An 11,511-nucleotide genomic window follows, 5' to 3' on the forward strand; every position below is an offset into this window, starting at 1 on the left:
TTCTTTTGCAATTTCCAACGAGTAATATAACTCGATTATATTATACAGTCGATAATAAAATCCGATTAACCACGGTAACATAGTTCTACCATAATTCAGTCGACAGAGATTTTCATTCTCTAACAAAACTCGGCACTGGATTCTGATTATCTTAACATCATTTAATGATAGAACAAAGAAATTGTACAGTAAAAATCAAGTGTCTAGTTTTATTAATGTGATAATGATGTTTCCTATTAATTAATTCTTTCTGGCTCCATTTATCAATCGTTCGTACAACAGTCTCTAGATGCATAATCAATATGTACGTATCCGATCGCGTTACTTCGTTCAAAGTCTTAATTACGATTTCTTAATTAAAAATCATTAGTCTGCAATTAATTACGGTGCATTAAATTATATCATTATCCGTTTTCACCGAGTTGAATTTTTAACAACGGTTTCGCAACAACCTGCGCGGCAAATTTCTTAATTAATTTGTCAACGACTTCGACAGAACAGATTCGGATTATGGAAACAATATTTTTCCTTCCTTCTATAAACACAGAATAATTCCCCTTGTAAAACTGATCACCGACGTTCGTTCCTCTCGGTCGTTCTCGTTATAAGTGACATTTCTGTGAATTATACGATTGCTTTCGCGAGCATATGCCAGCATTTCCACATATTCACACGTATAAACCACGAGAAAGTGACAGGCACTGAGGTTTCATCTATTGGCAAGCTGGTCGTACCACGACCTACTACCATCCGCCTTATTTACACAGGCCTGCGGTTCTTCTTTCAATTCCGGCATCAAACGGGATATAATCCGGCGATATATGAGTCTCATTTGTAACTTGTAATCTCATACGGATACCTCTATACGTTTATAGGCACATAATTTAGAATTAGGCCTGTTTCGTCCGAATGTTTCGTAGCTTGTAGAATTATGGATATAGAGATGTTAGAGAATGATTCTCCGTGACTATAATTTCCTTGTTTGTAAAATCTGTAACATATCGGCAATTTGAGTTGCTCATAGTTTAATTACGGGGAAAATATGCTGCGTACATTTTTGTTAGTTTTCTGACTTTTACGTCATTTCATGATCATACATATAAAAAGTATTTTAATATGAAATAATCGAAGACGGAAACAACCTGATAGATTGGAAGATATAAGCTTTTTTGAAAATCCATGATGTTTTGTACGAAACGAAAGTATTAATAGTTTAGTTGTTATGTTGATGTAACTTGATTAGTGTTAAATTGTATCACTAATGTTATTGATATTTTTTAACTTTTCAAGACAAAAGTCCATATTTAATCGGAAAATGGAAATATAGTTTGATATGGAATTGATTAACAGTATATTTAACGTTAAAATTGCTCCTCCATAAAAGACAAGAAATATGATTTATCATGATTTTCATCTGCGGCCTTCGATTGTAAATGGATGTGAAATATATTTGGAAAATATTTCGTCCAATAGATGGATAGATTTTTAATAAATCATGTCAGAAAATATTTGATTAGTCGTGTTAGAAATCTTTGTTTCATTGAATTTTTTATTCCATCAATAATCATATCATGCATAAAGATTCTTTTCATTTGGAGCTACGCAATTTTCAAGTAGGTATAAGCCACCTTAACACGTGACATACTGTGAAGGGTTCCACAATGTACCCCTCGAATCAATTATCATTTCATTCGGACGAAATTACCGATAATTCTAATGCCTAACGGATTAGAGATCGATTTTCCAAAAAAGCGCAAAAATTTTCATGAATTGACGTAAGCGGCTTAGCGGCGTGTGTCTACGACAGCTGTCCTGCCGATCTATCGAAAAACCATCACTCTATATGTATTGTTCATAGCATCAACATTAATCCCATAAATACCGAAATTATCCGCGAGGGGCCGTTTCAAAGGCAAAAAGGACAGCGACGTACAGTCATTTACCCAGGTAAGAATCTCTATGACTAGACTAAAGGGACATTTCGCGAACTCGAAAAATTTAACTATGAACCAGTTGGATTATATTCTATTTCAAACATAAATACATATTCTGCTCTATAGATCGCTTTGAAATTAGTCAGAAGAAATAAAATGTCATCGTTCATTTTAGAAATATCAACCTTTTTATAGGTGTAACAAGTGATACGGTATTAACATATCGACAGAGTTGCAAGTGACTATTACCAGAATTATGATATTAGCAAAAGCAAGAATTTAACAAAAACTTCTTATACGTTTTAACAACAGTTGACTGTGCAATTTGACAGTTAGTTATCCTTTGGTCTTGCCATTAACTGTTGCGAATTTGCTTCGAAGATAAATAGAAAGTTATCATAGTTATTTGTATCAATTTATGGTAATAAGAATTTATAGCGTAACAACGGTCAAGTACCTCGTCGGTAACAAGAAACATTGGTAATACCGTACTTTACCAGTTGTCGAACACACTACTATACCGACCACTGATTGAACTTATCATCAGAGATTATCGTCATTGACTAAATACGAAATAGACCCGACCAACGATTCTGGATCTATCATTACATGAGACCAGAGAGCAGATATGGCATATAATGTCGGGTCTATCTTGTACTTAGTTAATGCTCTATCCATCTTTCGTCCATCTTTTATCTCTGTGGACCGCTTTTCTTTCTTTCTAATATTAATATTTATGTATTTAAGAAAAAGTCTCAATTGTGTTTATTTAAATGCCAAAAAGACATCAATATGCCTAAACGGTCCATTCTTTCAGACAACATATATATTTTCAATCGTTTATTATACAAAGAAGTTGACCAATGGGGTCACGATGACGTCAGGAATCGTAAATTGTATGAAAACGTCGGAATTCTATTTCGATTATTTGAAAATCAAATTTAAAATAAATTTGTTAGTCAGAAGCAGCATTAAAAGCTTGAGTCAGATTCTGACACAAGCGATATAAATTTTTCATGCGTGGGTCGATTGTTGAAAATGAGTTGGTGGGGATTTAAAGAAAGTAACTAAATCGTGCGGGGGAAAAGCCGAACGTTGCCGATTCATACTCGAGAGAATTCGGCTTCTGACCCGAACCATATTCGTTACTGCTCTTGGAAAGTGTAAACGCTTTATCCGTTTCCGTTAGTTTGTGTTTTCTGTTTTCTTGTCTACCACGTGATTAACCATACATATCTAACAATAAGTGATATATAATAACGTGCTTTCATATCATTCGGTATAATATAGAAAATCGGTGCCTAAAGAAGAATAAATATGGCTGTAACAAGCAATGCTATGTATAACGCAAGAACCGTCGCTCCAACGTTCATGTCGTCAAACGTATATTACGATTGCGTACCGCATTGTAAAAAAGAAAATCAGCATAATGTTATGTCCGAGCATATCGGAATTACAAAACCATCGTTATTCCATTGCTACCCCTATGATACGATTATGGAAACTGATGAAGTTATGGAAAGTGATTATTCTATGGCATCAGGCTATTTGAATAACGATTCCGTAATTCTAGAAGCGACAGTACAGAATCGGTTAAGAACTAACGATGAACTACCGCTTGAACAACGGGTAGCTTACGATGCGGATATTCTACAACGGAAGAATCGGAAACGACACAACAGCGATCTCAGCCCTACAAGTCAACTGAAAAAGTTTCGGAGAGGTAGGAATAGATTCGTAATTTTATCTCTTTCCATTTCTTCTGTGAAGAATAAATAAGAATATTTCAACGCTCTATTTGCTAGCATATTTTACAAGACCGCGATTTCGTCAATTTGTATTTGTATATGCTTCAAATAGATCTTGTTAGAGGTCGTTGTTTGTTCTTTCTTTACTTTTAAGCGGGAGATTTTCCAGCGCGGGAAAATATTTATTATGATTCATTCATTGTATTTACATTGAATAACAAAAATTTATTCAATGTCGCTATGATATACCCGCTAATAATAAATATTAAAATATATGAATATTCAGTTTTCCCTCCTGTGGGGAAAGAGTTGTATATTTACATGTGACCACAGAGATTTTCATCCGATCCTGGCATTAAATTTATTTTGAAGCTTAATGCATCCTGTCATCTTCTGTACCATGGATAATGGTATGCAATGGAAAGCATGGATGCTAATATTTTTTCATAAACTAATGACACTTAGTAAGTTTGGTCTTTTTTTGATGGTAAGGACACAATTTGCTGAGAAGATAAATGGCATAGGAGATATCCAGTTAAATTAAGGGTTAAGGCTTTGGGTTTCCTTTCAGAGGCGGTGGTAAGGACAATGTACATGGTGGTACAGGAAGTACAAAGGACTATGGATCAAGAACTGCATCTTACGAATCAGACGTATTACATGTAAATAATGTTGATAATAATATAGAAGAATCTATGATTACAGAAGAAAACTGCTGCTGGACAGCAGGTAATCACGATATTTTAAATAATTCAAATTATATACAATTATTCAATAGTGGGCATAAATTAGTTGAAAACACTGTTGAATATGAAAAGATTTTATTTGAAACACATGGATGTTCTGTATACCAGTTTCATCGGTTGCAATTGATTGATAACAATTGTATTGAAACAGAATTTTAAATAGAGTAATTAAACAATAACATTTGTAATGTTTATATTTTTTGTATTTGTTCACAAAGCATACATTCACTATGCTCTTATACATGTCACTACATTGTATCATATAATAAAAAATAAATACTTATTTTCCTAAATTACAACTTTTATTATAATCTACACAATACACGTTAAAGATAAAAAAATTTGTATGTCACATTTTTCATACTTGTAGTCAAGTTATTGACATTGAGAAGTACTTCAATTAATGTGTAAATGAATAAATAGTACTTATAGAAAAATCAAAATTGCACCTAGGATTAAATGATATAATGATTTTGATTGTATCACAATTCAGTTAAAAAAACATATAACTTAAAACATATGTTCAGTTATTGTGTATACAACTAAAGATACTTTTTAATGTAATTCAATATCAAAATATCATTGCATTGCCATCATTCCTTTCATCTTCAGCTTTAGCAGCTAAACTTTCCAAATCCCCTTCACCTTCAAACCTCGCTTGCGCAGATTCAGTTTGTCCAGTTGCTTCAGCTTGACCTTGTTCGTTCTCTTCATTTTCTGGAGGCTACAGGATTGTATTTCATTTAATTGTGTCTCATTTTATTTTATTTAATTAAATAACCTTTATTAAATATGTGTTCAAAATACCTGTTGATTATCAGAAGATTCAGGTCTGGATTGATCTGCTTCTGCCAGATCTTCATTATAACCTGGTTTAATGGAAGGTATTAAAGGCAAAGTACTTGTAGAATTACCTGAAGATGTCCCCTATAAAATATACAACAAATATAAAACATTTTTTTCAAATGCTTAAAAATATGCTATGCTTCATAATATTTACTGGCATGTCCAAATGATCTATTAAAGGTACATGTGCAGTAGGAGATGAAATTCCTGCTTGAGATGATGAAACTAATTCTGCTATAGAATGTTTTGCTGGTCTTAAACCTAATATTACATCTGCCTCGGAATCTTCATCGCTAGACTGACAACTTTCACTGGCAGTCTGATCAGTTGTTTCATTCTGTACGAAGTTAAACAGATACAGATATATTAAAAAATCATTATTTCATTACAGATACATTTTATAAATGCACAAACCAATGGATTGCTTAAAGATTGTGTATCTTGTAGAGCACGCAACGATCTCCATAAACGAGGCCGCAATCTGTGGTCTTCGCTTATTACCTTAATTTCTCTTAATATAATAACCAAATAGTCTGGTCGTTTTTTATTCACGGATATCAGTGAACTTAATACTTCTTTCATTTCAAAGCTATATAACCAATTTAACAAAAATGTTTTTTCAGTATAATTTTTTCGTAAAGGAAATAATTGAAAAATGATTCAATAGGATAAATATACCTTAAGTTTTGAAACAGGTTATCATCATTTATTACAGATGGTAATCGAAATGATGAATTTGTCTCTTCCCAAAGATTATCAACTTGTTGTTGAGACATTTCATTTGTTAAAATATTACTACGCATAACGGTATTCTCCCGTTCTTGCTGCTGTAAATTAGATTGTAATTGCAAATTCGAAGAATATTGTGTTTCTACTCCACTTAATGAAGGCAAAGGTATATTATCGGTTCCTTGATCCCGATTGCGTTTGTCTTTCCTTTGGTTAAAATGTATAATATGTTAAAATATATATTACATTTCCAAATATTATAAATAATTTATATGTTTACATACATAAGAGAAGTATTAACACTTGATATAGTATTTCCCGAAGTTGAATTTGCAATAGCTCCAGAGGTAGCATCAGTCACAGTTTTTGCACTTCCTGAGAGTAAGTTTTGTCTGGAATAGCTGAAAATGTAGGAAAGAAACATATATTTATCAATTCACATATATAATCATATTCAAGCTATTCATACCATGCTTAAGGAAGCAGAATGCGTGATGTAGTTAAGATGATAAAGAATGATATGTTTTTAAGTATATTGTTTATAAAAATGGAGAAAAGACACAACAAAGATATCACAGAAAGAAAAAAGTTTTGGATATTATTGACTGAGTGTTTATTGTTAGTTAAGGTCAAAATATTTCAAAAATATATATATATTTATATATATATATTCTCAAACACATATTACATACCCATAATTTACGTACCAATATACTATCCTCATTTAGATTCTTATTTATTAAACGTTGGTCTATAAAATCAAATCTTTTCAGGTTTTGTGTGTGATATGGCTTAAACGAGGGTAGTAATAAGTAAGAAGTACAAGACAAAAAAGTGCAGAGACAGATCGTGATGTTTATTTTATGTAATGATACATTAGGTTTACACAAAGATAGGAGATGGATGTGCACGATCTCTACTGAATATAAAACACCTAAATTCATTAAAAAAATATTTTCTTTTTTCAATGATATTCAAGAGGAAAAGAAACATCAATTATTTCATGTTGAGAAAAGATCTGCAAAATTGAATTCCTTAAGTCATAAAACAAATTATATTTTGAAATTTTATCAAATACACTTTTCTAGTATATGATTACATGATTGAAAATCTTAAAATGTGTATGATTCTGTTGTATCAATATAAATGATACTTCTACTGCACAAATGAGATTCGTGTCAGTTGACATATGTATATATGTATATACTATTACCTTCTGAAATTGTCCCAGTAGTTGTTTGCTCTATTTCCAGGAGGAACTTGATTATTCAATTGTTGTTGATGTTGATGTTGAGAATTAACAGAAGATGTTGCAACGACATGGGATAATGCAGGAGAAGAATTTGGTAATGACACCAGATTCGGTAAAGATGAACTTGGTGGTAATGCAGAATCTAATGTTTCACTAAGATGATGAATATTACGACTTAAATTAGAATATTCATCATTATTCTCACTATTGTTTCGCTGTTGTAACTGTGTTTGTCTCAAATGAACTTGTAGTTGATTAATAGCTACACGCATAGCTTGTAATTCACGCTGCTGAGACCATAACAGTTGACAACATTGTTGTATCGTAGTTCCCATCATTTGAAGTTGTTGAGCTTGAGAACCTAATAATAATTGTCGATAATACTCTGATGAACCTAGAAGATATATTTGAAAGTTACTATATTATATAAATATTGAATAAAAATGTTTTCTATTATACGTATGTCTTACCATGTTGTATTTGATTTAACGGAGGTGGTGGATAAGTCCACCAATTTCCACCAAATCCATTCTCAATTGCCGTTGTTTGAGGCCCGATGTCCATTAAATTTTCAGAAGATACACCATCTACGCTTTGATCATTAGATCCACCTATATATCAAAATGTAATTTTAAAATTAATATAATGTAGATAATATATGTATATGATGATTACCTATCGTTGTTGGAGGAGGCCAAACATTAGCGGGAGTACCTGTATGACTAACATGTGAACTAGAACTTCTGTGACTATTTAAATCACTAGGTCCTCCCATATCGCGGTTAATGCTAGATGTTTGAGATGATTCCTATTGTTCAATAAAATGAAACAGTAGAATAAATATCAAATGTTATTTTGTTATGTACAAGGAAATATAAAATAAGTACCTTCCGCACAATATCATCAATTTGACGTCTCTTTTCTTGGACCGTTTGAACTTCGTAGTTACTGTTATTACTTTGCTTTTTTTCAGAACTGATTGACGTTGTAAGCGATGGAGGAGGAGTTGAAGTCGGGAACACAGATGTAGAATTAGAATGCATTGCTGATAATGGTTGCTTTATTCGTTGCAATTCTGCTCTAGTAGATTGTAATAAAGCTGATTGTTCTCGAAGTTCTCGCGTGACTGCCTGTAAATTAAGTTTCATAGAGACACAATATTACACATAGCTTCTAATCGCATTTAAATTTATACTTGAATTTCTTCGAAAGTTGGCCTTTCCCCGGTGTTTCTGATTTTTTCGTGACCCGCTTCATCCGTATCGCTTTGACGTTCAAATGAGGTGTTCGTTCCATTTTCATCTTCGTTTTCATCCATATTAGCTATAGTTTCACTATTTACGTCTACTTCAGGTTCAGGATCAGAGTTGGAATCGAGACATTCACGTACTTTTGTTGCTTCTTCCATTAATGACTTCAAGTGAGCAAGTTGTACTTTCATAGCTTCTAATTCAGCAGCTTTGTCTCCTCCAAAATTCCTTGAAGAACTCCTTCTCGAACGTCTTCCTTGAACTCCTTCAGAACTCTAAAATATTGAGGAGATAATTGTAACTACATCATTTCTGACTACATTAAATTAATATAAGAAACAATGTACTAACACAACTACCCCTATCAGACAGAGATTCTGCAGCTTGTAACTCTGCCACAAGATGGTCCATATTTTTCTTCTTTGTTTGAAGTTGTGCCAGTTTTCCCCTTAATGCAGCTGTTTCATTTTCAAGTTGCTCGACATTTGCGGGTAATGGTAATGCTAAGCCGATTGAATTTTGATTTTCTTGCTGTAAAAGAGCTTGTTGAGCTTGACGTGCTTCATTTAATCTTTCTCGAACACGTAATTGCATTCCCACCAAACTAGCTTGATGTTCTTGTAGTTGTGCAAGTTTCCTTTGTGATTCTTCCATTTTTTTACGTAGCTGCATTTCTCTATTTATATCACCGTTTTCTTCTCCATCCTCTCTACTATTTTCACCATTCTAGGAAAGAAATAGTTGTAAACTGTTATAATTCGTCTGTTACAGACTAAAGCAAAAGCTAGCTATATATAAACCAACACATATGGAATATAATTTATAGATTTTAAATTAAAAAAGCATGCACAAAAAGTTATGTACACCCTTTAATCAGTTAGTAAATAACAATTCTATAAGTTCAGTAACCTCACAAAATACCCCATGAGTTTGATATTGTTCCAAGAGTTTAGTTAGCTTTCTTTCACTGTCATGAAGATCTTCCACCATTCTACTTAACTTCTCATTTTGAGCTTGTGCACGCTATAGTATAATTATATGTAGAGGAAAGTACTTAACAATGTAATAGGTAACATCATATTATGACAAATATCTTACATATACTTACTGGATCACTGGACTGATTAAGCGAATCCATCAGAGTTGATGTAACTCTGATATAATCTCTAATTTGATTTAAACGTGATTCTACTTGGCTTCTATCAGGCTGCAATATATTAAACAGAAATTGTCAATAGAAGACAATTAGAAAAAGAGTTGTATTTTAAGTGAAAGAAATATAGGAGACTCTAGTATTGTAAAAAATGTATATTACCATTTTATCGACATTAGAAGGTTTTGTTCCTTGAAGCCTTGGAGGGGATTGAGTTTGAGAATCAGTTGGAGGAACCATCTTTTGCAAAGGGGAGAATTCTTCTGCACTGTAATTGTATGGTCGCCGACCACCAAATGATACTAAGATAATAAGATTTCTTAATTATTAATAAATACACTAAAAAGATATAAAAACAAGACTTATTAATATATACCAAATTCGGGTATGTCTTGATAGGATGTAGACTGTACTGAAGAAACTGATCTTGTGTTACTGTTCTTTGTTATTCTTGAATGCTCTTGTTCACCGACTGGTTTCCAATCCAGTTGATGCTACCACATATAATTTATAAAATAAAGAATTAATTAAATACGCAAATAATTGTTTAAGTTTTCTAGAAATGATGACTGAAATACTGAAACTCTACTGCCTCAAAGTAGGATTGTATCTGGATATATATTCTTAGAGAGAACTTCCCCACTATTCAGCTATCTATTAATAGATTATCTTTTAAACTACTATATACAGAATGCTGTATAAAGTTTTCATTTGGAAAGTTCAAGTTACACAAAATTTAATACCTTATTTTTACCTATTTATAGTATTAGATATTATTTAACAATATGATATTCTCTGGAATTCTTTAAATGAAAATACGTGGATTAAATTATAGCAAAATTATTCAAACTTATTCAAATTTATTAAAATTTATTAAAATTCAACTCTTCTATTTTCTAGAAAGTATTTTGACAAAAAAAAAAAAAAACATTATACAAAATAAAATATTAAAAATAAAAGGTATCATTCATATTTTTTTATTAGTTTACCAAATTGTTAGAGTGCTGTGTATGTCCATGATAAGCAGAACGGATTGCAAATTGATTAGCAGCTGACCGTTCTCTATTTCTATCATTTCTCCTATTGCTTTTCGGTAGTGTGCCTGTGTTGCGTGGACCATCGTTAACACCGGGCGACATGTTCTTTGCACAAAATATTCTTACAATCTTGAAAAAGTACCTTTCTGTTTGTTGTTTTCTCACAGTTAACCTTGTTGCACAACTTTTATCGCGATGCGATTTTAAAAGAACGTGATTTTATGTGAATTGAAAGATGTCATTTACCTGCAAGTATTATAGAGCCGATTGTGCGAAAAGATGCATTTCAAATAACTAATACACGACTAACTCAGAAATCGTCTTGATAAATTTCATGAGCAAGGCGGAAGTATAAAAGTATGAATCGATATTCGCGAAGCTTTTGCGTCAAAATACTTGGCAGACTAATAAAAAGAATTAGGTACTATAAATAGGGTAGGCCATTGACGTATTTACTACGATGATTATAAGAATATATCGATTGCAATTTCAAAATCACTCTTGGTTATTACTTCGTGGCAGCGGCCATTTTTAAATACTTCTTTGACATGTTTGGTTAAACAAGAACTGCATTTACAAACTCGGGCTTTCAATCTTATTATTTTAAAAACTGTTTATTTAAAAATAATTGTTTATCTTAGTCTGATTATAGTACGGTAAATATAAACTGTCTTAAAAATCTCTTTTAATTGTTATACTATATTTTAGAACGGGTACCAATACATACTTACAATTAATATGTAGTAAAAACAAAAAGCAAATAGTTTCTTTTTCACATAAAACATTATTTATTAGTAATATTTATCGTTACAGTAA

At 32.0% G+C, this 11,511-nt stretch overlaps 2 protein-coding genes across 8 annotated transcripts; one reads left to right on the forward strand and one right to left on the reverse strand.

Moving 5' to 3' along the window:
* Positions 1-3,037: 3,037 nt before the first annotated feature.
* LOC139989466 (uncharacterized) lies at positions 3,038-4,721 on the forward strand. Of its 4 annotated transcripts, XR_011800342.1 has the most exons (3): positions 3,523-3,657; positions 3,990-4,169; positions 4,256-4,395. XR_011800342.1 is itself a non-coding variant. In XM_072007922.1 (2 exons), the coding sequence occupies exons 1-2, from the start codon at positions 3,252-3,254 to the stop codon at positions 4,585-4,587; spliced, it is 738 nt and encodes a 245-aa protein (XP_071864023.1). In that variant the 5' UTR covers positions 3,038-3,251; the 3' UTR covers positions 4,588-4,721. The 4 variants fall into 4 exon arrangements, 1 of the variants encoding a protein (XP_071864023.1); XM_072007922.1 differs by lacking the exon at positions 3,990-4,169 and having other exon boundaries at positions 3,038-3,657; positions 4,256-4,721; XR_011800340.1 differs by having other exon boundaries at positions 3,516-3,657; positions 4,016-4,396.
* On the reverse strand, positions 4,605-11,246 carry Cmb (combover). 4 transcript variants are annotated; one of them, XM_072007880.1, is made up of 18 exons: positions 10,942-11,245; positions 10,648-10,800; positions 10,035-10,152; positions 9,821-9,960; positions 9,614-9,712; positions 9,415-9,528; positions 8,857-9,231; positions 8,451-8,780; positions 8,143-8,385; positions 7,931-8,063; positions 7,726-7,866; positions 7,217-7,649; positions 6,288-6,404; positions 5,953-6,210; positions 5,689-5,863; positions 5,429-5,611; positions 5,236-5,355; positions 4,605-5,152 (listed from the first exon to the last, which is right to left on the reverse strand). In XM_072007880.1, the coding sequence occupies exons 2-18, from the start codon at positions 10,795-10,797 to the stop codon at positions 5,000-5,002; spliced, it is 3,282 nt and encodes a 1,093-aa protein (XP_071863981.1). In that variant the 5' UTR covers positions 10,798-10,800; positions 10,942-11,245; the 3' UTR covers positions 4,605-4,999. The 4 variants fall into 4 exon arrangements, with proteins under 4 accessions (XP_071863981.1, XP_071863980.1, XP_071863984.1 ...); XM_072007879.1 differs by having other exon boundaries at positions 10,648-10,824; XM_072007883.1 differs by lacking the exon at positions 10,648-10,800 and having other exon boundaries at positions 10,942-11,244.
* Between the last annotated feature and the right edge of the window lie 265 nt (positions 11,247-11,511).

The sequence above is a fragment of the Bombus fervidus genome, chromosome 7 (assembly GCF_041682495.2).
Source record: "Bombus fervidus isolate BK054 chromosome 7, iyBomFerv1, whole genome shotgun sequence".
In the NCBI taxonomy this organism is placed as follows: domain Eukaryota; kingdom Metazoa; phylum Arthropoda; class Insecta; order Hymenoptera; family Apidae; genus Bombus; species Bombus fervidus.